We start from the raw sequence: 27,511 nt of genomic DNA on the forward strand, positions 1-27,511 counted from the left end.
GACTCTCAGCATGGAAACCACCAGAGAAACTCAAAGCACCACCATCACAGATGTGACCAAATCAACCCCCTCATCATCCCCACGTGGACACACTCTTACAGCCGGCACTCCCCAGGAGACATCCTCTTCAGGTGAAACAACCACTTCATCCCCAGCCAGGGTGAGCCACACACCTGTGACAACATCAGAAATGTTGACAACACCAACCTCGAGAGACAGAAATTTCTCCCCATCTAGTGGAAGCAACACATCTCCTACAACATCCGAGAGGATGACATCACCAACTTCAACAGACACTACTGTAGAGAACACAAGAGACACATCACCAACTGTAACGAGAAATATCACTCCAGTGACCTCAACAGTCTCAATGACAACTGGACTACATGAACTATCAACCTTACCTTCTTTCACCACTTCTACTGAGGAAACATCAGCATCTTCTCAGGACCACCAGACTCTCAGCATGGAAACCACCAGAGAAACTCAAAGCACCACCATCACAGATGTGACCAAAACAACCCCCTCATCATCCCCACGTGGACACACTCTTACAGCCGGCACTCCCCAGGAGACATCCTCTTCAGGTGAAACAACCACTTCATCCCCAGCCAGGGTGAGCCACACACCTGCAACAACATCAGGAATGTTGACAACACCAACCTCGAGAGACAGAAATTTCTCCCCATCTAGTGGAAGCAACACATTTCCTACAACATCAGAGACGATGACATCACCAACTTCAACAGATACTACTGTAGAGAACACAAGAGACACATCACCAACTGTAACAAGAAATATCACTCCAGTGACCTCAACAGTCTCAATGACAACGGGACTAGAGGTACAATCAACCTTACCCTCTTCCACCACTTCTACTGAAGAAACATCAGCATCTTCTCAGGACCACCAGTCTCACAGCATGGAAACCACCAGAGAAACTCAAAGCACCACCATCACAGATGTGGCCACATCAACCCCCTCATCATCCCCAAGTGAACACACTCTTACAGAAAGCACTCCCTGGGAGACATCCTCTTCAGGTGAAACAACCACTTCATCCCCAGCCAGTGTGAGCCACACACCTGCGACAACATCTGGAATGTTGACAACACCAACCTCGAGAGACAGAAATTTCTCCCCATCTAGTGGAAGCAACAAATCTCCTACAACCTCACAGATGATGACATCACCAGGTTCCACAGACACCCCTGTAGAAAACACAATGGACACATCCCCAACTGTAACGAGAAATATCACTCCAGTGACTTCAACAGTCTCAATGACAACTGGACTAAAGGAACAATCAACATTACTCTCTTCCACCACTTCTACTGAGGAAACATCAACATCTTCTCAGGACCACCAGACTCACAGCATGGAAACCACCAGAGAAACTCAAAGCACCACCAACACAGATGTAACCACATCAACCCCCTCATCATCCCCACGTGGACACACTCTTACAGAAGGCACTCCCCAGGAGACATCCTCCTCAGGTGAAACAACCACTTCATCCCCAGCCAGTGTGAACCGCACTCGTGCGACAACATCAGAAATGTTGACACCACCAACCTCGAGAGACAGAAATTTCTCCCCATCTAGTGGAAGCAACACATTTCCTACAACATCAGAGAGGATGACATCACTAACTTCAACAGATACTACTGTAGAGAACACAAGAGACACATCACCAACTGTAACAAGAAATATCACTCCAGTGACCTCACCAGTCTCAATGACAACGGGACTAGAGGTACAATCAACCTTACCCTCTTCCACCACTTCTACTGAAGAAACATCAGCATCTTCTCAGGACCACCAGACTCACAGCATGGAAACCACCAGAGAAACTCAAAGCACCACCATCACAGATGTGACCACATCAACCCCCTCATCATCCCCAAGTGGACACACTCTTACAGAAGGCACTCCCCAGGAGACATCCTCTTCAGGGGAAACAACCACTTCATCCCCAGCAAGTGTGAGCCGCACACCTGCAACAACATCAGAAATGTTGACACCACCAAACTCAACAGACAGAGATTTCTCCCCATCTAGTGGAAGCAACACATCTCCTACAACATCAGAGAGGATGACATCACCAGCTTCAACAGACACTACTGTAGAGAACACAAGAGACACATCACCAACTGTAATGAGAAATATCACTCCAGTGACCTCAACAGTTTCAATGACAACTGGACTAGAGGTACAATCAACCTTACCCTCTTCCACCACTTCTACTGAGGAAACATCAGCATCTTCTCAGGACCACCAGACTCTCAGCATGGAAACCACCAGAGAAACTCAAAGCACCACCATCACAGATGTGACCAAATCAACCCCCTCATCATCCCCACGTGGACACACTCTTACAGCCGGCACTCCCCAGGAGACATCCTCTTCAGGTGAAACAACCACTTCATCCCCAGCCAGGGTGAGCCACACACCTGTGACAACATCAGAAATGTTGACAACACCAACCTCGAGAGACAGAAATTTCTCCCCATCTAGTGGAAGCAACACATCTCCTACAACATCAGACAGGATGACATCACCAGCTTCAACAGACACTATTGTAGAGAACACAAGAGACACATCACCAACTGTAACAAGAAATATCACTCCAGTGACCTCAACAGTCTCAATGACAACGGGACTAGAGGTACAATCAACCTTACCCTCTTCCACCACTTCTACTGAAGAAACATCAGCATCTTCTCAGGACCACCAGACTCTCAGCATGGAAACCACCAGAGAAACTCAAAGCACCACCATCACAGATGTGACCACATCAACCCCCTCATCATCCCCAAGTGGACACACTCTTACAGAAGGCACTCCCCAGGAGACATCCTCTTCAGGGGAAACAACCACTTCATCCCCAGCCAGTGTGAGCCGCACACCTGCAACAACATCAGAAATGTTGACACCACCAACCTCAACAGACAGAAATTTCTCCCCACCTAGTGGAAGCAACACATCTCCTACAACATCAGAGAGGATGACATCACCAGCTTCAACAGACACTACTGTAGAGAACACAAGAGACACATCACCAACTGTAATGAGAAAAATCACTCCAGTGACCTCAACAGTCTCAATGACAACGGGACTAGAGGAACAATCAAACTTACTCTCTTCCACCACTTCTACTGAGGAAACATCAGCATCTTCCCAGGACCACCAGACTCACAGCATGGAAACCACCAGAGAAACTCAAAGCACCACCAACACAGATGTGACCACATCAACTCCCTCATCATCCCCAAGTGGACACACTCTTACAGAAGGCACTCCCCAGGAGTCATCCTCTTCAGGTGAAACAACCACTTCATCCCCAGCCAGTGTGAGCCGCACACTTGCAAAAACATCAGAAATGTTGACACCACCAACCTCAACAGACAGAAATTTCTCCCCATCTAGTGGAAGCAACACATCTCCTACAACTTCAGAGAGGATGACATCACCAGCTTCAACAGACACCAGTGTAGAAAGCACAAGGCAAACATCATCAGCTGTAACAAGAAATATTACTCCAGTAGCCTCGATAGTCTCAATGACAACTGGACTAGAGGAACAATCAACCTTACCCTCTTTGACCACTTCTACTGAGGAAACATCAGCGTCTTCTCAGGACCACCAGACTCTCAGCATGGAAACCACCAGAGAAACTCAAAGCACCACCATCACAGATGTGACCACATCAACCCCCTCATCATCCCCAAGTGGACACACTCTTACAGAAGGCACTCCCCAGGAGACATCCTCTTCAGGTGAAACAACCACTTCATCCGCAGCCAGTGGGAGCAACACACCTGCGACAACATCAGAAATGTTGACAACACCAACCTCGAGAGACAGAAATTTCTCCCCATCTAGTGGAAGCAACACATCTCCTACAACATCAGAGAGGATGACATCACCAGCTTCAACAGACACTACTGTAGAGAACACAAGAGACACATCACCAACTGTAACAAGAAATATCACTCCAGTGACCTCAACAGTCTCAATGACAACGGGACTAGAGGTACAATCAACCTTACCCTCTTCCACCACTTCTACTGAAGAAACATCAGCATCTTCTCAGGACCACCAGACTCACAGCATGGAAACCACCAGAGAAACTCAAAGCACCACCATCACAGATGTGACCACATCAACCCCCTCATCATCCTCAAGTGGACACACTCTTACAGAAGGCACTCCCCAGGAGACATCCTCTTCAGGGGAAACAACCACTTCATCCCCAGCCAGTGTGAGCCGCACACCTGCAACAACATCAGAAATGTTGACACCACCAACCTCAACAGACAGAAATTTCTCCCCACCTAGTGGAAGCAACACATCTCCTACAACATCAGAGAGGATGACATCACCAGCTTCAACAGACACTACTGTAGAGAACACAAGAGACACATCACCAACTGTAATGAGAAATATCACTCCAGTGACCTCAACAGTCTCAATGACAACGGGACTAGAGGAACAATCAAACTTACTCTCTTCCACCACTTCTACTGAGGAAACATCAGCATCTTCCCAGGACCACCAGACTCACAGCATGGAAACCACCAGAGAAACTCAAAGCACCACCAACACAGATGTGACCACATCAACTCCCTCATCATCCCCAAGTGGACACACTCTTACAGAAGGCACTCCCCAGGAGTCATCCTCTTCAGGTGAAACAACCACTTCATCCCCAGCCAGTGTGAGCCGCACACTTGCAAAAACATCAGAAATGTTGACACCACCAACCTCAACAGACAGAAATTTCTCCCCATCTAGTGGAAGCAACACATCTCCTACAACTTCAGAGAGGATGACATCACCAGCTTCAACAGACACCAGTGTAGAAAGCACAAGGCAAACATCATCAGCTGTAACAAGAAATATTACTCCAGTAGCCTCGATAGTCTCAATGACAACTGGACTAGAGGAACAATCAACCTTACCCTCTTTGACCACTTCTACTGAGGAAACATCAGCGTCTTCTCAGGACCACCAGACTCTCAGCATGGAAACCACCAGAGAAACTCAAAGCACCACCATCACAGATGTGACCTCATCAACCCCCTCATCATCCCCACGTGGACACACTCTTACAGCCGGCACTCCCCGGGAGACATCCTCTTCAGGTGAAACAACCACTTCATCCCCAGCCAGGGTGAGCCACACACCTGCGACAACATCAGAAATGTTGACAGCACCAACCTCAACAGACAGCATTGTGGGAAACACAGGGATCATATCACTTTCTGTAACTAGAAACTTTACTCTAGTCACTTCAGCAGTCTCAATGACAAGTGAAATAGAAGGACTATCAACATTGCCCTCTTCCAGCATCTCTCCTCAGGAAACATCAGCATCTCCTCCGAACCATCAGACTCAGAGCACGGAGACCACCAGAGAATCCCAAACGAGGACCATCACAGCAATGATCACATTAAGTCCTTTATCCTTTCCAAGTCGACACAATCCTATGGAAGTCATTTCTCAGGAGACGTTCACTTCTGGTAAAACAGGCACATCATCTCCTTCCAGTTCCAGCATTATATCTCTCAGAGCAACAGAATTTTTGACAGCACCAACCTCAGCAGACACCACTGTAAGAAGCACAATAGACACATCACCTTCTGTAACTAGCAATTTTCCTCCATTCACTTCTAAAGTTTCTACAACATGGCAGTCAGTAGCACAATCAATTCCACTCTCTACCAGTTCTTCAACTCCAAAAACATCTGTGGTTTTTCACACCCACCAGAGCAAAGGCACAGAGACCACGGGGTGGCCCCATACCAGAAGCGCAATCTCTACAGGTGTTTCTCATGAAACAATTACTCCAGGTAAAACAACAACAGTCACTTCCTCATCCTTCAGTGACAGCCACACAGCTCAGTCACAAAAAGAACCGTTGTCAACACCAGTAGCTGCCACTACATTAATCGCAGAAAGATCATATACTTCCCCAGCTAGTACTTCTTGGGTTTCATCTACGGTCTCAACAATAGGCGAACAGAAAGAGCCTACCACACACCGCTATCTGAGCACATCTGCTCAGCAAACAACAGCGGCGTTCTCCCAGCCTCATTGGACACAAGGGACAGAGACCACTGGAGGTACTCATGTCAGCAGCACAAGCTCCAATATGACTCAAACCACTGAAATAGTCACATCCACATCTCCTTCATCCATACTAAGTGGACACACATCTCAACAAACTGTGACAGCAGGCCCAACAAGGCAGTCAACACCACTCTCTGCCAGCATCTCTCCTCAAGAATCGTCAGCTATTTCCCAAATAGGTCCCACTCAAGGCACACAGACTGCACAAGAGTCCCAAACGGTGAGTTTATTCTCCCCCGTGATGAACACAATCAAAACAGTCACATCTGCAACTTCTTCATTCAAACCAAGTGGACACTCGCTCTCAGAAAGTGTGCCTCAGGATACGTCCACCACAGGTGAAGTGACAACCTTCATCCCAGCGCCCTCCAGGGAGAACCACACAACTCAGGCCACTACCACTACCACAGGACTGTGGACAGCACCAACCTACCCCCACGCCACGCTGGGAACTTCAGGTGGCACATCATTTTCCATAACAAGCACCATGCCTCAGGCCACCTCTGTCGTCTCAACCTCAGGAGGCCAAGGAGGCCAATCAACATCCCCGGCTACCAGCGTCTCACTTGACACAACATCAGCCATTTCCCAAACCCATCAGACTCAAGGCACAGCAACCACTGGAGAACCACAAACCAGTACGTTGGCCTCCTTGGTGATGGACACCACCTTGGGGGGCACAGCTCCTGCTTTGTCATCCACGGCAAGCAGCCAAACAACTTCAGGAAGTGCTCCCCCAGAAACATCTACCTCAGGTAAGATCAAGAGTTTCTCACCAACTTCCTCCAGGGAAAGCCACCCAACTCTGTCAACGACCAAACTGTCCACTGCAACCAGTCCTGACACTACTCCAGGAACCACAGGACTGGGGTCCATTATTGTCTCCAGCACCGTTTCAACCATCATCTCTGAGGTCTCAACAACAGGGAGACCTACAGGACAGTCAAGCCCAGCTTCTCCCAGCACCTCTCCTCAGGAAACCTCAGCCATTTCCCAGATGGCTCAGACTCAAAGTACAGGAACCACCAAAGGATCTGAAACTGTCAGTTCAGTCTCCCAGGTGACTGAAACCTTCTCAGCAGTCACATCTCCACCTCCTTCATCCACATCAAATGTACACACATCTCCACAAACTGTTACCCATACACTGTCACCTTCAGGCACCAGCACAACCTTTATCTCAAACCCAGTCAGCGACAGCCACAGGACCCAAACAGCAATGCCAACCATGTCATCTGGGGTAACTGAAGGGACAGCTGCAGCCACTTCTATCACCCTGAGTGATGTAGCCTCTCGTTCTCCTTCCACAATTTTGTCCACAAGTGGAGAAGTTCTGACAACAACCCCAGGCTCATTCACCCATGAAAATGCGACTGCTGGGGTCATTCCCCCTGTGGGTTCTGACAATAACTCCTTGACAAATACCACACAAGTCCCTACTTCCTTAGTGGGCGAGTCAAGCACACCCACGTCTGAGCATCTTGCAGCTGTTCAGACAATAGCCTCTACTATGCATCCTATTACAAAGCCAACAGATGTGGTTTCTACAGGTAATCATAACAGTGTAGCTGGATCCACACCGACTTCACCATTTCCACTGACAAGCTACCTTTCGATCAAGACCACTCCTGATACTTCTTCAGCATGTAAGTATTCTAAGAGTCCATTGCTTACTCCACAGCCATCCACAGACTATTCTTTCTCTGACTCTACTTCTGGTAATATGGGCACAGCTCAGACCATATCGAGTTTCTATACTTCAACCAGTAATTCTTCATTCTCTCAATCAGCCCCTGGCCCTGCAGTCACCTGGAGCTCCACCACCCTATTCACAGGTCACCCCACTCATCTGTCTGTTACCAGCACTTCTCCACCATCCACAGCATCCTTAAGCTCCTCCGTGAAGACTGAGACATCAGGTAGGTGGGGACTCCGGGGTCTTGGTCTCTTACAGTGGCCCAACTGGCTCAGCTCAGCCTCAAGGAGTGCTTGAGAGAGGAAGGTGAGTTAACACTGACAGGCTGGAGGTCAGGTCCACGAGAAGATGAAGTCAGGGGCGGGTATGGTGGGTGACAGGCTCATCATCCCTTCTACCCCAGGAGATAACTGCTTTTCTGCAGGGAGTGATTTGGGTGTGACCAGAAGACAGACAGGTTTCTAGCTGTCTCTCCCAGCTCCTAAAGTCTCTGACTCTCTTTAACTCTGCTATTTTCTCTGTAAAACCCACTCCAGTCTTCTTTCCCTGCCTGCCCAGGAACAATCGTAACCTCACAGAAGACAGACAGTGGGAGAAGCACAGCAACATCTCTACTCTTAACAACCTCCCAGACCCTTACCACGTCCACTGCTGACACTTCCAGAGGCACCCACTCAACAGCTGCCCCAGTCCCTATCAAGCCCGAGAAAGGCGAGTGATTCCATAGAGCTGGAGCCTCTCCACCCTGGGAGGGAGAGGATGGAGTTAGATGTGGAGGTTGTAGCTGTGGCAGCTGGATTGGATCTACCAGCTAGGTCCCTCGTGGGTCATTGGGGGAACCAGTTCTGTGGATCTCTCCACTGCCCCACCTGGGCCATTGGAAGTCCAGCTGCTCTCCATACCCCCTTGATAGGGGTGGGTAACTGAGTGCTTAGTCTCAGCCTGCTTGCTCATAGACTGTTGTTTTGAATCAGAAGGGCCTTACAGGGACAATGCAAGAGCATCAGAGTTGGGTGCTGAGGGCTGGCTTTGCACACGGTGCTGGGCTAGGAGCTGGAGATACAGAAATGATCAAGGCGCTGTTTAGCAAGAGACAGAGCTGCTGCCTCAGTAGGTACCATTAGAATAAGCCCAGGATATTAGGTGCGCACACTGGAAGGCCCGATGGAATGTCAGGGGTGGGGGTGGGGTCAAGGTGAAGAGGAGGCTTCCTGGAAAGAGTGAATAGGAGCTGGGGTAGCGGAAGTGCCCCAGGCAGGCAGGAGGGCCTGAACAGCTGCAATAAAGGCATGGACAGGAAAAGCAGTCCTAGTGTTGCAGGGGGAGGAGATCCGTAAAGAATTCGGGGTTACCAGAAGTGAGGGGAAGGGTGTTGAGAAGCAAGGCTGTCATGTGAGGGAATCTTGTAGAGAGGCACCAGGGAGGACATGGCGTGATTTACATTTATGAACCGTTCCATGGTGGCTGGGGTGGGAGATGAATTTGCAGGAGGCCAGGAGATCAGTGTAGAGACTGCTGCGGTATTCCAAGCAACACCAGGTGAGGGCTGCCAGTATGGAAAGGAGGAGGCCCATTTGAGAAACGTTTAGGACAAGGTTTCTCAAATTGGAGCCCAAGGACCTCCATGGGGGATCTGATGACAAATTCTACGGGGATTTTAAGTTTATCTAGAGAAATACCATCTTAGGGAACAAGTCTCATTCTGTGAAATGATCTTTCAATTACTCATCTTCACTACATTGGAGGAATTTTGTCTTTTCACCCTTAAAAGAATTTTGAGTACCATAACTGGTACAGAATAATTTGTTGGTATTCTGACAGCAGAATCTGTTTTTCTTCAAACTGGGGAAGGCTGAGCGTACCATTTCATGGGTAAAATGAGGAGATGGGTTGAATGCAAGTGGACAGAGGAGTCCTTGATGGTTCCCACTTAGGGGAACAGGGGACAAGGGTGGAGGAGCAGCTTGGGGACACTCTTGGGGGCCCCTACCAGCCCTGATGACATCAGGGCCTATGAGAACTTCCTGCTCCTCTTTGTACCGGCCCAGGCGTTTCCCTCTTCCCCTACGGGCTGCGTGCCAGAGACCAGGAGTTTGTCAAGAGGACTGTGGACTTCACCTCGCCACTCTTCAAACCCCAGATTGGCTTCCCCCTCGGCTCCTCTCTCCGGGATTCCCTCTACGTGAGTCCCCGACTGCAGCCCAAAGGGCAGGACCCATGACCTGCATTCCGTGGGCCTTGCTTCTCCCTCCAAGCCTCAGAGACATCCCTGTGACCATGACCAACCATGACCATGACCGAGCAGGAGAATGGAAGCAACGCTCGTCAGGCACCTACTGTGTCCCTGCCGCTAGCTCAGTTTGCATGCACCGTCTTTAATGATAGGGCACCAGCTGAGGAAGACAGGGAGCTAGGCAAGGCCTCCCCACCCAGGTGGACAGAAGTGTTGTCACCTCAGTAGAGAGGTGCCGGGGCCCAGCAAGCTCTCCACCGTTTTCACGGGCCCTTTTATTGCGTAGGAAGCTCTGCTTGGGAAAATTGACTCTTTGATGCTGTTCACATTTTCTATAATTATTTCCTGGTTCCCTGGTCCATGTATTGATACTTCATGTCTACCAGAGGAGAGCTGAATGGCAGTCGTGGCCCTCAGTGCGGGGGCTGAGTCAGGACACTGTGAAAGGGTCTGCCACTGAAGCAGGACAAAACCTACCACCTTAGGAAGGTCTTAGGACGTGAGGAATGGCCTAAGGATGAAGAGTATCTGTGGGAGAACTATGTACAGGGCCTCTCCCAGCAGGCAGGGAGATGGATGAGACCTTCCAGAGGTTGTTGAAATCTCTGAAGTTCTACCCTCACGCATCCCAGGAGCTGACCCAAGGCTGGGACGCTCCCTCTCTGAATGCTAACCAGAAGAACCTTTGTGCTCAGTTCACAGATAATGGCCAGATCATTTTTCCGGAATCAGAGTACCAGATTTTCTCCTACCCCAACCCTCCCCTTAGAGGCTTTACAGCCTGGGATCCTGTGGCCCTGGTGGCTCCATTCTGGGACGATGCTGATTTCTCCAGCAGCCGGGGAACCATATTTTACCAGGTGGGCCTTTCAAAGCTCAGCACTCAGGGTCCTGCAGCAGCCAAGGAGAGACAAAGGGCTGTGTGGAGGGCCTTGAAAGTGCTCCAGCTCTCAGAGCCCGGGCTCAGTGTGGGCAGGGACTGAAGCTTAAATATGAGGGCGGGAAGGAAGCAGACTAGGATACAACCACGGGAAGACTGCAGGTGACAGAGATGGGGTGCAGCGATCCATGGTTTGATTTTAGAATGAGGTTGTAGGGGTCCATCCTAACGAGGCTGAATCAAGCAGGGACCCTGCGTTGTGCTCCTGGGTGGGGTTTATGATTCCAATCAGTGGGAGCTACCAGCGCAATGAAAGCTACGCAGGCAAATGTGGATCGTGCCCCTGCCACGGACAAGGCACTGTAGAAGGTCCAAAGGTGAAGAAATACGTGCCTGTCTTCAAGGAGCCTTCAGCTGGACATAGGGCGGTACAAATGGGCACAGGCGGTTGCACAGTCGGAGCCAGTTTATGCTAAGAGGTGCACAAGTTCAAGTCCAGAAGACTTGGGTTTCTGGGCCTTGACTCTCCACTCCACACACCCCAGGTTTCCCTGTGGCCCGAATTTGGATCTATCTTAAGGTCACAGGCACTAACTGTGAAAATGTAGGCCTGGGAGGGGGAAGGATGGGAGACACAGGTGGACTAAAGTGAGCAGAAAGTGGGGGGTCCCTCAGGAGTATTGAGCTGGGACCCTCATTTCCTTGTCCGTATCTGCCTTCTTTTCCTAGGAATACGAGACTCTCTATGATGAATACAACCTGCTAGTGAGGGAGGTGGAGTCTTGGATTAAAATGTTAACAAACACCCGGAACTACAAAGCCAGGTGGACGCTAAAGGTCACGTGGTTCCATGCCCCCGCCTATCCTGCCTGGGGGACCATCGGGGTGAGTGGACCAATGGGCACTTCCCTGTGAACCATCTGGAAGTCAGACATCCTAGAATCCTAGGCAGAGCCCACTCTTCTAAACTCCTCTCTGACTCAAGGACAGATGGCTGATTATAGCACTCCCCTCCCGGCCCACCTCCCCGCCTCCCCATCCCCCATCCCTCCACCTCCAACGCCCCCCACCCCCGCCCTGTTTCCTGAGCACTTACCATGTGCCAGGTGTGCCTCAGGGCTTCGCTTACATGACATCACACCAGCCCAGAGCACTGGGTATTAGGAGTTGAAACATGGGACGTGAAATTTCTGTTAGTCAGAAGTGGCTGCCTATTGGCAATTTTATATGGCTCAACCTAATATTATTATCCACGTATTAGAGATGAGGAAGATGCTGGCTGGAGAGGTTAAGCAACTTGCTCATGGTCACCCAGCTAGCAAATGACAAAGCCAGGCCTGGAACTGAGGTTTTTCCGACTCCGCACTCTGGCTCTCAACCGAAATGCATCCACTGGAAGGGGGCACACCACAGGCTCTCCTTAATCTTCTCTCTGGGGCCTCACCGCTCGGACAGTCACAAAGTTATTCCTCGTGTCTGGTCTAAAAAGTCACTCACTTCTTCATTGGCTCAACAAGTTCATTGCTTACCTACTTTGTACAAGCCCAGTGCTTGACACCCACCTTCAGAGAACCTCCAGTCTCACCTGCGTGGTCCTCCACGCTATTTAGGGTGAGGGGACGTTGGGACAATATCCTTAAATATCCCTGAGGAAGTTCCTCAGGCCTCTCCCAGCTCTCGAGTGTCGTGGCTAACCTCTCAGGTTGCTGAAGCTTTCTCATACAGACCCTCTTCTAACTGGATTTTAACCCAGAGTCCTTTACCTTCCCTCCCTGGAAAGAAGTCACAAAGAAGGCAAATCCACCATGGCAGGTGCTTTGACAGTTAGGGTGAAATCTCTGCATAATTCCAAACTTGCTTATATTTTAAGCCCATGCCTTTGCTCTGGGTAGGCCAGGAAAAGGTGACGTGGGTGTCGGGTGGCGGGGGAGTGGGATGGGTGGTGGGACATCCCAGATCTCTCACAGGCATCCCTGTGTCTGTCTCCTGCCAACCCCCAGACCAGCACCTACCAGGCCATCCTTTCCACAGACGGGAGCAGGTCCTACGCCTTGTTTCTCTACCAAAGCGGCGGTATGCAGTGGGATGTGACCCGGCGCCCAGGCAACCCCGTCCTGATGGGCTTCTCCAGGTAGGACAGGGAGGGGTTGTCAGCACTGAGCAGATAACTGGAGCCCTGCAGAGCAGGGCTTGTGCTGCACACACACTCCATCCCCCCAGGACAACGCAGGATTCCTCCTTGCCAATGCTTCTGACTCACACGGACTCCAGTTCCCACTTCTTGCTGTTTCATATTAAAAGATCCCTATTCACCCTGCCATTCTCTTCCCTACCCCAATCCCCGTGCACAGTGATAATAATTCCCAGAGTTTTGACTTCTAGGATTTCCACTGACATTAGCTGACCTCTCTTGACTTCTCAAATAACATCACAATAAGAGCCAACATTTATTACACCAAGTACTTAATAGGCATTATTTCATTTGACTATCACAACAGCCTCATGAAGGAGATACTATTTACTACCCATTCTGCAGGTAAGGAAACTGAGGTACAAATAGACAAGTCATTGCCCAGAGTCACAGAGCTGGGAAGTGGCAAAGCAGGAAGTTGAATCCAAAATAGAATGCTGAAATCTGCCTTCCTGACTTCTGATGGGCTGAGAATTAACCTCTCGCCCAGGGGCACCAACAGCTTGTGTGGGGTTAGTGGCAAAGATGGAGAGCAGAGAGATGGATGGCGCGGGGATGCGGGCGTGGGTTCCCAAGGCTGGAGGTAGCTCATTCTCTGACACAACAGTTCTGAACCATGGTGTGTGTGCAATCAGTTGTGAAGGTCACATGTAATTTGTTACTGGTAATTGCTGCAAGGGTTTTTCTCCGAGAGTGTGTTCAGTATCGCGCCTATAATTACATTGCTTTCACGTGCTTTTTGATGTGCCCTGGAGGAGAAAGTAGCGCAATTATCCAACTTAGCTAGGAATGTCACACCTTTCTGAGTGCACCCATGGAAGGTGTCACGCCCATGTGCCTCATCTGTCCTGTGTCAAAGGGGAGAAAGGATCCGGAGTCGCTGCTCTGAGGCGTGCACCCAGAGAGGCTGCGGGTTCTGCTCCAGGGTTCCCTCCTTCCTGGAGCAGCGCTTAAACACCGCCCCGGGGTGTGGGGAGAGGGGCGGAGCACCCATTGCCCGGGTCCTCCTAACTCAGAGACTGCTCCTAACCCTCACAACCAACCGTCCCCTACAGCGCCCCCTCTCCAACCCCTAGTTGAAGGGAAACTAACAGGAAGGAGGCCTGAGCTGTTTCTTTCACACCCCCGTCTCAGGACCAGTTTCCTGCACTTCTCCATCTGATGTGGAATAAATTAGGGCCTCCTACCCCTGCCCCATCCGCCTCCTTCCCGCTCCTGCTTAGCGCTGGGAGTCAGTGATTCTGGCTGCCTGGCTGCCCAACTGACTGAATAGCTGACTGACCAGCTGATGACTAATGACTGGCCGGACCGAGTGGGTGACTGGCTGACTGACCGGCCGGATGAATGAGTAACTTGCCTACTGAGGGGAAAGAGTCTGTGTGTGACAGAGGCCAGAGATTCTTTCCTTTGCCTGCAGTGGAGATGGGTATTTCAAAAACAGCCCGTTGACATTCCAGCCAGTGTGGGAGAAGTATCGTCCAGACCAATTCCTGGATTCCAACTCAGGTAAAAGCGCCACCTTATCACACTGGAGGGACTCAAGTCCTCTTCTGTCTCGCACTCCGTGTGCCATGACAGTCCTAGAGGGGCAGCTCCCTTGTATCTCCACCGTCCCAAAGGGTGTTTCCAGCACAATCTGACCTCCCACAGGTGGAATCCAGACTTGGCACTGCCCAGGGAGCAGCGTACCTCCTGCACCCTCATGTAGTACAGAGTCTTCTCCCTGGAATGAGCCAAACCCAGGAGGGCTATGAGAGGGGGCCCAGATCCTGGAAGTGAGGACGGGGGTACAGCAGGAGGTGGGGGACATGAATGAGCAGTTAGGACAATTCTCCAAGTGTCCTGTCCCAGAGCTGGAGTGAGAACCCAGATGAGATCCCTTAATGGATCTACCAAAAAGGAGTTTCAGGGGATCTGACATCTATTCAGTCATCATTTATTGAGTACCTGCTGTGTGCTGGACACAGTGCTAAGAGCCAGAAGTATGAAAAAAATAAAGAGGAACTCTGTTGGTCTCAGAGAGCTCTCACTCTGGTAAGAAGGCCGGTACTTTAGGTCCCATGGGCCTCCTCCATGACTTGTACTGTCTGGTGGCCCCAAAGGGAAAGAAATTACAGTTTCCAAAATGTGAAAGAACAAAAGATATTTTAACATTAGAAATTAGCCATGTAAACTGTGAAGCATAAATCCAGCTCTATTTGTTCTGTGGCAAGAAATTCTGGTAAACAGAAGCTGAGTCAAATCATGAGTGCCATCTTGTGGAGAAAGCTGTCCTATCAGATTAAGTCCCTTCTATCCAGATGCATCTGCTTGTGATGTAGGGGGTGCAATGTGATAGTGTGTGTATGTGTTTTGGGGGAGAGTATCTGGTGTGTTTCCCTTGATACCAGGCCATGGTGGAGAAGATACACGAACAGGTAATCATAAACAATGATTATTCTTTTCAAAACCTTATCAAACTGTAGTTATCTTGATAATTTCTTCTTTTGTGTGGGAACAGGATCAAAATCTAATACATTATGTCCTATTGCATTTTTTTGTACTCTGGAGCCCCATTTCTCACTCATGCAGCTGGGGTGGGTGGTAAGTAACTTACAGTTAATTAAAGGTCTATTTAAAGTTCAAACCCCCTTCAGGATTTCTTCTCCCAATTACTTCTCGTTTCCAAGGATGGCATCTGGGCACAGAGGAAGCTTCCTCAGCCTCGTATTGTTGGCGCAAGCGTCTGCTTCACGTGCCAGCTTCCCTGTGGCTCTCCAGCTGGCCCCTGAGCGTCAGCCTCCATCCTGGCTGCTTTGGCCACTGGCATGTCTGTGCAAGTGTCTGAGCATGTGGCTGGTGGCTGGTGGCATCACTCACTGAGATATAGGGTGCATGAGGAGAAACTGGTTTGGGGGGATTGGCAGGTATTGGAACTTAGAGTAGCAGACATGAGGGTAGAGAATGGGGTGGACTGAAGCTCAGGGCCAGGGTTTGGCTCCGAGTTGGGTATAGGTGAGGTCTCCCTGTCCAGCACTTGTCCCAGAGTTTCACACTAAGATCCAAGCTTTGGGATTTTTTTTTTTTTTTTTTTTTATGGCTGTGTTGGGTCTTCGTTTCTGTGCGAGGGCTTTCTCCAGTTGTGGCGAGCGGGGACCACTCTTCATCGCGGTGCGCGGGCCTCTCACTGTCGCGGCCTCTCTTGTTGCGGAGCACAGGCTCCAGACGCGCAGGCTCAGTAATTGTGGCTCATGGGCTTAGTTGCTCCGTGGCATGTGGGATCTTCCCAGACCAGGGCTCGAACCCGTGTCCCCTGCATTGGCAGGCAGATTCTCAACCACTGCGCCACCAGGGAAGACCCAAGCTTTGGGATTTTGAACATCACATCAAAGGGGCCTTTGGGGAGGAATCCCTGCCAGTCTCAGTTGGGTTCCTCCCTGGAAGAGCTGTCCAGAGTTGGGGGAGTGACATACAGAGGGTGCCTTTATGAGTTTTGCGTGTCCCTAAAGCTAAATCAGAGCTTGTGGCCCCAGGCCCTGGGATAACCCCTTCTTCCTCTGCTCCCCCAGGCCTCCGAGGGCTGCAAATCTACAAGCTACACAAAGAAGAAAAGCCCAACTACCGTCTCCAGTGCCTGCAGTGGTTGAAGAGACAGTCTCAGTGGCCCAGCTGGGGCTGGAACCAGATCTCCTGCCCGTGTTCCTGGAGGCAGGGACTATGGGACTTGAGATTCCAGCCCATCAACATAGGTGACACCTCCTTCCTGTCTCTTGAGGCACCCCCAGTGTCCCCCACAAGCCCACTCCCTCCCTCTGGCCATGCCTGACCTTTCCCTTCTGGGGCACCCTCAGTTCCTCCCTGGAAGCACCCCGACCCCACTGCCGCCACCACCACGGGCATCCTGGGCCTGAGTATGTCTGGGCTTGTTGCAGCCTGGTCGGGCCTTGGCAGCAGGCAGCTGTGCAGCTTCTCCTCCTGGCGAGGGGGTGTGTGCTGCAGCTACGGACCCTGGGGAGAGCTTCTCCAAGGCTGGAGAGTGCAGAGTCCTTGGCAGTTCGGTAAGTGAGTCCACGGAAAACTCAACCCCGCCTTTTCTGGAGCTTTCTGTTCTTCACTGTCAGAGACCAGCTTGGGCTCCACGTCAGCAGTGGGACCCACAGAATGAAGCCTCTTGTCCCCATTTCCTCCCAGCTACTTCCCCTCAATTTCCTGATCTTGTAACATTAGGAAGTTTCCGACATCCCTTCCAGCTGGCATCCTAGGGATTTCTGACTGAGTTCCTCTTGCCCCATCTCCACTTGGCCCATAGCCCCAGCCCAGAGTAGGGACATCTTTCTAGGGAAGGGGAGGGGCCTGGTCTGACCCAGATTAGCAGGCTGTCTGGGGGAAGATGTGGAGTCATTTCCCGCAGAGACCTTCCAAAGGAGCTAGAGAGGACAGGGTTGGGGGCCCAGGGTAAGCATGTGCTCCCCACCTCCTCCCTGCAATCTCAGCAGCCTCCTTAGTCCCCAGACGACCAGCCACAGCCTCCCACTCCCAGCGTTTGGAGAGCGGTGGGACTCAGACTCCCCACTCCAAGAAAGGAAGGACCCTGTGCCTGCCCACCAGGGGCTTTGCTCCACGTGGCTCTGACAAGCCCACAAGGGAAATAGTAACTGGTCAATGGCCTAAGGTCATTAAGCAGGGTGGGATCTGAACTCACGTGGGCCTGATTTGCCAACCATGCCCTTGCCGCCCGCATCCTCCTGCCCAAACCTCCCAGCTGGGTCCTGCAGGTCCCTCATCTCCCCCAACCTGCTGCTCTTCCCCACAGACCAAGAACTGGAGCCACAGAACTGGTGCTGCCGTTTCAACGACAAGCCCTCCTTCTGCGCCCTGTACCAGCTCAGGAGGCCCCACGTCAGCTGCGCTGGGTACCAGCCCCCGAGGCCGGGTGAGGCTGCTGGAGCCCAGCCCTGGGGCAGGGCTGAAGTGGAAGATCTGGGGAGGGTTAGCCTCTCGGGGTCTGGACCGGGGCGGCACAAGCTTCCTGGGGCAGCACTGTGACCACAAGGGAAGGTGGAGGTGTGTGTGGAGTGTGGCAGAGGAGGGACTTCACACACGGCCCTGCGGAGGGGGAGGTGTGGTAGGTGGGGAGGTAATGAGAGGACATGAGGGGGCACACAAGCACAAGAGGGCTTTCGGGGAGGGTTAAATGCTCCATGAGCACCTCTCCAGGCTGAAGTCTCCCAGGTCTTTCCCTGGTCTGCCCTGCCAACGTGGTACCTCCTTTGTTCCAGCCTGGATGTTTGGGGACCCCCACATCACCACCTTGGATGGTACCAATTACACCTTCAATGGGCTGGGAGACTTCCTGCTGGTCCGGACCCGAGATAGAAACTCCTCCTTCCTACTGCAGGGCCGCACTGCCCAGACCGGCTCGGCCCAGGCCACCAACTTCATTGCCTTCGCCGCTGAATACAACTCCAGCAGCCTGGACCCCATCACGGTGAGTGGGGCCAGGGCGCTCCCCTCGCAGGGAGCCTTTAGCTCAGGGACCTTCAGCTGGAGACTGAGGCCCTGGAGGAGAAAGAGAAGGAAGAAGGGAAGGGAGCAGGAGGGAGGGAGGACGCATCCTGCCAGCGCAGTGGTTCAGATTAGGAGTTTGGGATTAACACACATACACACTACTACGTATAAAGTAGATCACCAACAAGGACCTACTATATAGCCCAGGGAACTATACTCAATATTTTGTAATAACCTATAAGGGAAGAGAATCTGAAGAATTATATATATATATTCTTCATATACATATATGCTTGAATTGCTGTGCTGTACACCTGAAACTAACACGATATTGTAAATCAACTATACTTCAATAAAAATAAATAAATAATGGGGAAAAAAAGAAAGAGTCAACCTGTGAGACACAGGATTAGGGTCCTGGTTGTGAGACTGAAGAAACAATTTAACTTCCAGTGCCTCTTTTTCCTTAGAGTAAAATGGGGACATTAATATTACCTACCTCACAGGGCCGTTATGAGATTTAAAAGCTAATCTATGAAACGTGCCTCACTCAGAGCCTGGCCCGTGCCAAGCGCCTCACGCATGGTAGCTACATCACCTCGTGGTCACACTCCCCATCACCTTCACCTTCATCCAAGCCCCAGGCTCTGAGCTCTCCGCAGCCTCCTTCCTCAGTTTCTCGGCCCACCTGCAGGTCGGGCTTAGGCCTCTGTCAATTCCCTTCCAGGTTCAATGGCTCCTTAAGCCCGGTGACACAATCCACGTTCTGCTCAACAACCAGACTGTAACATTTGAGACTAACCGTGAAGATGCAATAGGTAGGCTGGGGACAGCCGCCAGCTGCCCTCTCCTGCTACCCTGGGTCAGGATCAGCAGGGTGCCCAGCGCCAGGGAGAAGGGAGCTGGGGCGGAGAGGCAGTGGCATCGGGGCAGAGCAGCGTGGTCACCACCCCTGCTGTCCCTCCAGCAGCTGTGCCTGAGCAGTTTCTTCACCAGAGCTGGGCCTTAAACTTTCCCTCCTCACTTCTCTCCTTCCCCTGAGGCTGTGACAGCCTCTCTATGACAGCCCGTCCTCAGTCCCCAGGGAGAAGGGGGTGGGGTGGGCCGTGAAGGTGTCCTGTGAGTGTGGTTTGGGGCCACTGGAGTAGGACCCTGCAGGGCATCTCCCAGCTGCTCTTAGTCTCCTCTCTGCATCTTGAAACTTCACTACTGCCAAGTCTTGGGTCTCCAGGTCTCCAACGCTGGCTTTTTCCTCATTTGTCTCCCAACATTCCAGGCCAGGAGATGTTCAACACCTCTGGAGTTGTAATGACCCGCAATGGCTCCATGGTATCGGCCAACTTTGATGGGGCAGTGACCATCTCAGTGATCGCTCTCTCCAACATCCTCCATGCCTCCTGCAGCCTCCCGGAGGAGTATCAGAACCGCACAGAGGGCCTCATGGGTAAGGAGCAGGCAGGAGCCTGTCTCTGCAGTAGGAGCTCAGAACCCCCAGCCCGTAAGCATCTCCACCTCCAGTGGGCCTGTGGACATCACAGGTGGAGTTTCCTTTCTCAGCCTCCTTGGAACAGAGCCCTGAGGGTACAGAGCAGCAGGGAAGGAGGAGGGACCTCTTCAGCTACCTCTGAGGCTCACTTCCCGTCCTCCTGAAGCTCCGGGTCCAGGGCAGCCGAGGGGGCATCGAGCATGGGCTCTGGGGAGCATGGGGCCAGCAGCCACCCCTCCCCTCTCTCCCTCCCTCCCTCCCTCCCTCCCTCTGGCTTCACACCTTCCCACCCTCCCCCATCCCCCGTATTCCCTCCCTTCTTTCCCCACTTCCTCCTTCATTTCCTCCTTCCCTGAAGCAGAGGGGCAGGCTCTGAGGCTATAGTCCTCTCCTGGCCTCCTGGAGGACTGAACCGACAACAGATGCAACTGAAAGACACTTCGCAGGCCCCCTACTCCCCACATCTCCATGTGACCTGTTGGAGGCTCCCCAGGGAAGGGGCGGGCCACAGTCCCAGGGTGGCTGACTTCTGCTCTGTCCCTCAGGCTTCTGGAACGGCAACCCAGATGATGACTTCAGGATGCCCAATGGCTCCATCCTTCCCCCAGGGAGCTCCGAGGAGACGCTTTTTCACTATGGAATGGCCTGTGAGTCTGAGCCGCAGGGTCCGCAGGTAGATGGGGTAGGGCCAGGATGAAGGAAGCTGCTGCACCGTCTCCCTCAGGCCTGTGGGGACCAGACCTCTGCCCTCTATGAGAGAGGAGTAGGAAGGAAGAGACCTGAGGATGCTGGTGCCACCTCAGATTTGTCCCCTCCACCCCAGATTTGTCCCCTCCACTTCCGTCCCACCTGCGTCTCTCTACCTGGAAGAGAGGACGAGGAAGTTGGGTGGCCCTCACTCACTAGAGTGGGGACTTCCAGACTCAGAAGCTGGAAGTCACTCTGTCCTTCCACATCCCCCTCCCCCACCCAAACCATATAAAGTAAGGGTAAGGGGTGGACACAGCGGGAATATAGCTGGAGTCCCACCCTGGTGCCACCACCACCGCACCTTGTGTGTTTTAGGGGAAATCAGCGGAACAAGCCTTTTTGGCAAGAGGGACGACCATTTGCCTTCCAACTTCACCCCTGTCTTCTTTTCACAACTGTCGGGAAACAAATCTTTGAATGGAAATTTGACCTCCAAGTGTAATGGAGATAAACAATGCATCTACGATGCCCTGGCCACAGGAAACAGAAGCCTTGGACTGTACACTGGGATGCTCTTTAGAAGATACCAGCAGATGAACACCACCCTGAGTAAGTGGTATGAGGCCCAGGGAGGCATGTGCAGAGTTAGGGAGCAGATGAGGTGACCCCCTTCCACGGCACTCCTTTAAGCTCCACATTTAAAAAACTTAACAGATTCTTTTGCTCATGTTATTCGTCTGCTCAAACTGTCCCACGATTCCCCAGCCCTGTCCTTATGATAACCTTCAAAGCCCTATCCAATCTGGCCCCATTGCCTCTCCAAACTCTTCTCCTAGGACTTCCCACCTCACTCATTCCACCCCAGCCCCACTGGATTCTTTGTGTTCTTCAAACATGCCAGGCTCACACCCTATTCCGAGACACTGCACGTGCTATCCTCTTTGCCTGGAATGCCCTTCCCCCAGAGAGCCACAAGCTCATCCCTCACCTCCTTCCAGTCTCTATTCAAATGTCACCTTCTCAGCAGTGCCTTTCTTGGCTAGCCTGCCTAAAATTTCACATTCACCCCCACTTGCTATTTGCCTTCCCTGCTTTATTTTTTCTCCTTAGTATCTATAACTATCTAACATATTTTCTAATTTTCATAGGTATCTTTTTTATTATTTGTTCATCGCTGCATCCTTACTACCTAGAACAGTGCCAGCCATAGAGTAGATGCTCAGTAAATATTTGTTATGACTGACTGACTGAATGAATGAATAAACAATTGTATGGAAATAGCAGGGCTCCAAAACACAGAGACCAGTGCAAAGGTTTTACTCCCTCTCCATTTCCTGACAAATGCAAAGCCCATCTAGATGTTACCCTCATGGTTTACAGCCCTCTTCCAAAGGTAAAACTCCGCAATGGTCTGAGCAACGCTGACCTCTGATTCACTTCATACCATGCCCAGAATAACATTCTGATCAGGAAAGAACTTGAATCCTGTTTGAGGAGAAGATAAAAGAGAGAATAAAGATTTGGGTGTGTGGGCAATACAACCACAACCTACTCTGCATGTGTTTGAGAGCAGGTACACAGAATAATTCCTGCTTCTGGAGGTAGGTCACAGCCTGGGCAATGCTTCACACAAGAGAGAGGACTAAAGAAACAGGAAGCCCAGAAGGCAAGAGAGTATCTTGCCTCACTCCTCGCATTCCTTCTTTGTGTCTCAGATCAGTACCCCCCCTCTATTGAGGGTCCTGATGTGATGGAAGCCTACATGGGACAGGCCAAGCTGGTTAATTACACCAGCAGCACTAAGGACGTCACATTCACTCTCAGAAACAACTGCACTGACTTCAAGCTCTTTGGTAAGAATCCTTGGCTGGGGCTGTAGCAGATGAGGTCAGAGTCAAGCTCTGGGTAATTTTGTTATACCCTGTGCAACTTCATGTCACTTTTCCATTGGAATATCCAGGACCAACATTTCTTGGGAATAATCCCTATAATTCAAATAGGTGCCCCCAGTGAATAGTAGTGATGGGCTTATGGAGATTTGGCTGGCTAGCTAGACTGTCTCTGGGCCCGTACAACTGATTCAAAGATCATTTCATCTCAGTCTTATAATATGCAATCATCCTTATGCAATCAACAAATTATTAGAATAAATATAACAATTAACAAATACTAATTTAAAACATTTTCATATCTATTGAAAGAAGGATATCATATGGAAAGAGATTTAAAGAAATGCAAATAACTTCATTTGGTACCTTTCTCACTATTTTTATGTTTGTCAACCATGTTTACCTCACTTTGCCTCTCTTTATCTGCTTTTCTGCACTGGGACCAAGCAAAGCTTCATCTTTCCCTCCCAGTAATGGTGTGAAGACCCCATTTCAGGCCTGTAACCATGATCTGGGTCAATAATAATAATAATAATCTGGGAATTCCCAGATTAATAATAATAATAATCTGGGAATTCGCTGGCAATCCAGTCATTAAGACTTGGCACTTTCACTGCCGTGGGCCCGGGCTCAATCCCCAGCTGGGGAACTAAGATCCCACAAACCACCAGGCATGGCCAAAAAAAAAAAAAAAAAAAGTGCAAAAATAAAGAGTCAAAGCCCACAGGATGTAGCTTGCCTTCTGTTGCCAGCACTAATTAAGCTGGTGACTGTTCTTTGCTAAACCAAAGCCCTTAGGGACCTTACTCTGAGCTCTGAGCACCTCTCTGACTCATTTTCTTTCTCTGCATAAGAAGGGACTGCTTTGGCTGTACCCTGTTGCTCCATGTAGCGTCCTCCCAGATGCCAAATTAATAGTATCAGGAGATTTTCTCCTCCACTGAGCTCCTATCCTGAAGAGTGCTGGCCTGGAAGTTATGCTCGTTTGTTCCCTACTATCAGCTCTTCTCAATCTACTGTTTTAAGGAGACGTTCCTATTTTCTTGAAAAACATAAGACAGGTTGGACCAGAAGAGTCCTTATTGATAGGTAGCAGTGTTACACTGTAGTCTGGTGTCCGAAGGTGGCTGGTCAAAAGTCCAGGCAATGAGAGCAGTGGGTGAGAAATCAGGGCGAGGGATGAGGATGCCATGAAGCTGAAGTCAGTCTGGCCTGCAGTGTAGCCTGGGGAAGTGTTGGGCGGATCCTGGCCTTCATCCTCCATCCCCCCTGGATGTCCCATCCTGGTGCACGCCTAGGCAGGGTTGCCTTTTGGGGTCTCTTCAGGGGGAGCAGCTGCCTCCCCCTCTGTGAGGGTCCACCCTACGATCCCTGAGTTGGGCTGGTGCTACCTCCAGCTCGGGGCGTGATCAGGATCACTCCAGGAAACCAGCCTTGCTCAAGGAAATGCCGGGGAAAATTGGAGGGGTGGTCTGAGAGGGGTGCGGGAAGTCCAGCATCAGCACCTGGGGTGGCAGAGAGCAGAGCAGTTGAGGCCTCCAGCTCTCAACAGTCTCGTCTTCCCTGGGGCAGAGAATGGGGCATTGCTATGGACACCAAAGTTGCTGGAACCATTTACTCTGGAGATTCTAGCAAGAAGTGCCAAGGACAACTTGTCATCTGTACTCAAGCCAAGGACGGTGGTCTGTGCGTGCAAGGCAGAGAGCCAATGTTTATACAACCAGACCAGCTGGGTGGGTGATTCCTCCCTGGAGGTGAGTGGTGAAGAGGGTTGGGGGGAGGTTTCCAAGTTGAGGGAAAGGAAGTGGGAACTGAAAGGATGTTGTCCTTCAGCTCCTCTGTGCTAATGTGTGTGATGGGAGGCGGGTGGAGCTGTGGTAGGTGAGTAGAGCAGACACCAATCTCGGGCCACAAACTGACAAGTGTAAGAAAGAGAACTTTCTTTACTGCTTATAGCTCAACTGAATTTTTATCTCCCAGCTCCCATTTAGCCAGGCTGGCAGGAAACTTCCACCTCAATCTTTCTTAGAGCTGCCCAGTGGTTCCCAGCTCCATGGTTCTGGAGTGAGACAGTGAAGTAAGACAGTAAGATGTGGGTAGGAAGGTGCCCATGTGGTCCCTGGGCCTGAGTCTACATGGATCACAGCTCCATGCACCCTCCCTTCAGACATAGGGGAGTGCTCTGTGGCTTCTGGGCCTTGCTCAGACACAGGAAACCCTCTGCAGAGTGGCTTAGGGTCCCATCTGCCTAGAAGCACTGCGTAGCCATTTCTCTGGGGCTTCATCTTCATGGTGTTGGGAAGAGGAGTACAGATCCCTCTGATCTTGGTCCCCCCAAAACCTTTTTTTTCCCTTTTTACTCTCTTCCTCCAACTAAAAGAAGCATCTCTTTTGAAGTTTGAAGAAAATCCTTCTCCATTCAAGTTTCTAGCCAAGATACTTGGCCTAAGTCCATGAATCTGGCCCCATCTGCTTTTTTTTTTCCCACCTTTTGGGGGGAGTCAGAAAGGAAAGTGTTCGGCTGGCAATACCCCACTACCTCCTTCACCTCTTACACACACACACACACACACACACACCCTTCTCCTGAAGCATGAGCAGAGAATTCCTACTTGAAAGGGAGAGAGGTGGAGGAGTCCAGGAGGCAGAAAAGGAAAAAAATACAGAGTGGGGGGAAAAGGGATTAAAATCAATATATTATTTTAGATATCCCAAGATATCCAGTCTTGGCAGTACAAAGTGTTAAAGGGTTCCATTTCGGGGAGCTTTCCAGCGTCATCTCAGTAGGCGAGATAGAAAAGAGAGATGAGGAACTTGATGAGGATCTGGACGATTCCCCTCCCTGTGCCCTTGTTCTGGTTATTGCGCGCTTTCACTGTGCTCAGCAGCGAACCTCCTTCTTCTTGGTTGGGAGTCAGCAAGGGAAGAGAGAGCAGGAAACTGCAGCTTACATAGGATCCAGTTTTCCAGGGATAGTAGAATATTTATTTATTTATCCCCTGTCTTACTCTAGGAAGGGTTTCAGGCAAGGAGATTTGCTGTGAGAGGGAAGAGGCTGGGATCCCGGGGCAGGGGCCAGGCAGAGGGCTCAGGAAAAGGATAGCCCAGGGAGGCCATGTGGCCTGGAGGACGGTCTGCCTTTGACAGGGACGTGCAGGCCCAGGGCCTGTTCAAGAAACTGCTCAGTGGATACTGGCAGAATTAAGACAAGGACTCAAGGTCCATGGATTCTCAGACCAGAGGGGTTGGTGCAACACCCCAGAAACCCTTAATGGTTCAGCCTCCTGACCACCCAGTGATCAGCAACCCATTCCAGGTGGCTGACTGCAGATGTGACGGGAACACCTTAGGCCGCTACTGCAACCGCTCCAAGGACCCCTGTGACGAGCAGTGCTTCCCAAATGTGAAGTGCATTTCCGGGAAGGGCTGCGAGGCCTGCCCACCGAACCTGACTGGGGATGGACGTCACTGTGCACGTGAGCTGGGGACAGGGCCTCGGCAGGAGGAGGTTCTGGGGACAGGTGACATCTCGAGGGCCTAAGACAACTGGGCGAAGCATTTCTCCCCCCTTTCCAGCAAGTCTTTAGAATGTACAGTACAGGTGGGTATGGTAAGGAGGTAAGGTGGGTATGGCAGGGTGTGAGGCCGAAGGAGAAGAGATTGTACAGGCATGGAGGAGGGGCCAGGGCTGAGCAGCCCTGAGGCACTGTTGGGGGAAACCCAGGGCAAAAGACTGAAGATGGCCTGGAGAGGGGAGGGAACTTTTAACAGCAGCCAGGGAACCAGAAGTACGCTGGGGTGGGGCCCTCAGGCTCCCGGGGGTTTTCAGAGATGCAAGGCCCAGGGTCTCTGCATTTCCCTAGTCAGGACATTGTGTGAGGGGGGGCTGGGGGGCGGGGGTGCTGCCATGGGCATCTGGTGACAGGGGTGCCTCCTCTTCCCTTTGAGTCCTCCTTCCACCATCTGTTGCTCGACCTTTGAGCCATCAGAGTCATGAGGGCATCACGGTGAGGCCTCCACTAAGCCCCCTGAAGCGCCCCAATGAAATCTAGAGACCACTGTATCTTCTGAGCAGAGACCAGAGAGGTAGAACCTTATAAAGGCAGAAAGGGGATGGAAGTGAAGAAAACAGGCTGGTGGGCTTTCCTGAAAGAGGGTCCTTTCCTGCTGGGAAGGGTCTGATACTTCTGGTTCCCTGGCTGCTGCTCCATTCCCTCAGCAGAATTAGGAGAACCCTTACCTGGCAGGGGAAGAAGGGTCGCCCAGCCAAGAAATGTCTGGAAAAGGAAGAAGGATAGTTTGGGGTTCAGAGTGGCCCACAAGCAGAATGCAGTTTAAGTGGGCTTTGCGGGAAAGAAGTCAAGCCTGTCCTGGGAGCAGCTTCCCCTGGGCCGGGGGCCACCCCTTGCTGCTGAGTGAGGTGTTGCTGACCTCTCTGCTCCCCCTGCAGCTCTGGAGAACCCTTTCCTCTGTCAGAACAAGTCCTGCCCTGAGAATTTCTGCTACAACAACGGCCACTGCTACATCTCCCAGGCTCCGGCCTGCCAGCCCACCTGTACCTGCCCCCCAGCCTTCACCGACACCCGCTGCTTCCTGGCTGGGAACAATTTCCCTCCAACTGTCCGTCTAGGTACGACCAGATACTCTGCCATCCCCACTTCTCTCGCCTTGGGGGACGATATGGGGCTCTGGGGGCCAGGCTAAGTCCCTCAAACTCACAGGACACAACTCCAAATTTCCCTCAGGTGGTGGTAAGTTGTAGGCTATGAGAGCTAGTGGGGGGCAGCTGTCACAGCATGACCCACGGGCCTGAGCAGTCTGCTG

The 27,511-nt window shown here is 51.3% G+C and overlaps 1 protein-coding gene across 1 annotated transcript in view; it reads left to right on the forward strand.

Moving 5' to 3' along the window:
- Positions 1-27,511, forward strand: part of MUC4 (mucin 4, cell surface associated) — a 64,394-nt gene that overhangs the window by 31,344 nt on the left and 5,539 nt on the right. The window contains exons 2-22 of the mRNA XM_057544928.1: positions 3,886-4,036; positions 6,021-7,301; positions 7,941-8,054; positions 8,390-8,542; positions 9,880-10,013; positions 10,760-10,924; positions 11,674-11,829; positions 12,945-13,075; positions 14,553-14,641; positions 16,684-16,863; positions 17,047-17,172; positions 17,928-18,047; positions 18,394-18,602; positions 19,350-19,440; positions 19,899-20,066; positions 20,654-20,755; positions 21,174-21,407; positions 22,514-22,651; positions 24,260-24,441; positions 26,004-26,163; positions 27,138-27,317. Coding sequence (XP_057400911.1) covers positions 3,886-4,036; positions 6,021-7,301; positions 7,941-8,054; positions 8,390-8,542; positions 9,880-10,013; positions 10,760-10,924; positions 11,674-11,829; positions 12,945-13,075; positions 14,553-14,641; positions 16,684-16,863; positions 17,047-17,172; positions 17,928-18,047; positions 18,394-18,602; positions 19,350-19,440; positions 19,899-20,066; positions 20,654-20,755; positions 21,174-21,407; positions 22,514-22,651; positions 24,260-24,441; positions 26,004-26,163; positions 27,138-27,317 — 4,264 coding nt within the window. The remainder of the gene's footprint in view (positions 1-3,885; positions 4,037-6,020; positions 7,302-7,940; positions 8,055-8,389; positions 8,543-9,879; positions 10,014-10,759; positions 10,925-11,673; positions 11,830-12,944; positions 13,076-14,552; positions 14,642-16,683; positions 16,864-17,046; positions 17,173-17,927; positions 18,048-18,393; positions 18,603-19,349; positions 19,441-19,898; positions 20,067-20,653; positions 20,756-21,173; positions 21,408-22,513; positions 22,652-24,259; positions 24,442-26,003; positions 26,164-27,137; positions 27,318-27,511) is intronic.

The sequence above is a fragment of the Balaenoptera acutorostrata genome, chromosome 4 (genome assembly GCF_949987535.1).
Source record: "Balaenoptera acutorostrata chromosome 4, mBalAcu1.1, whole genome shotgun sequence".
NCBI classification, from domain to species: domain Eukaryota; kingdom Metazoa; phylum Chordata; class Mammalia; order Artiodactyla; family Balaenopteridae; genus Balaenoptera; species Balaenoptera acutorostrata.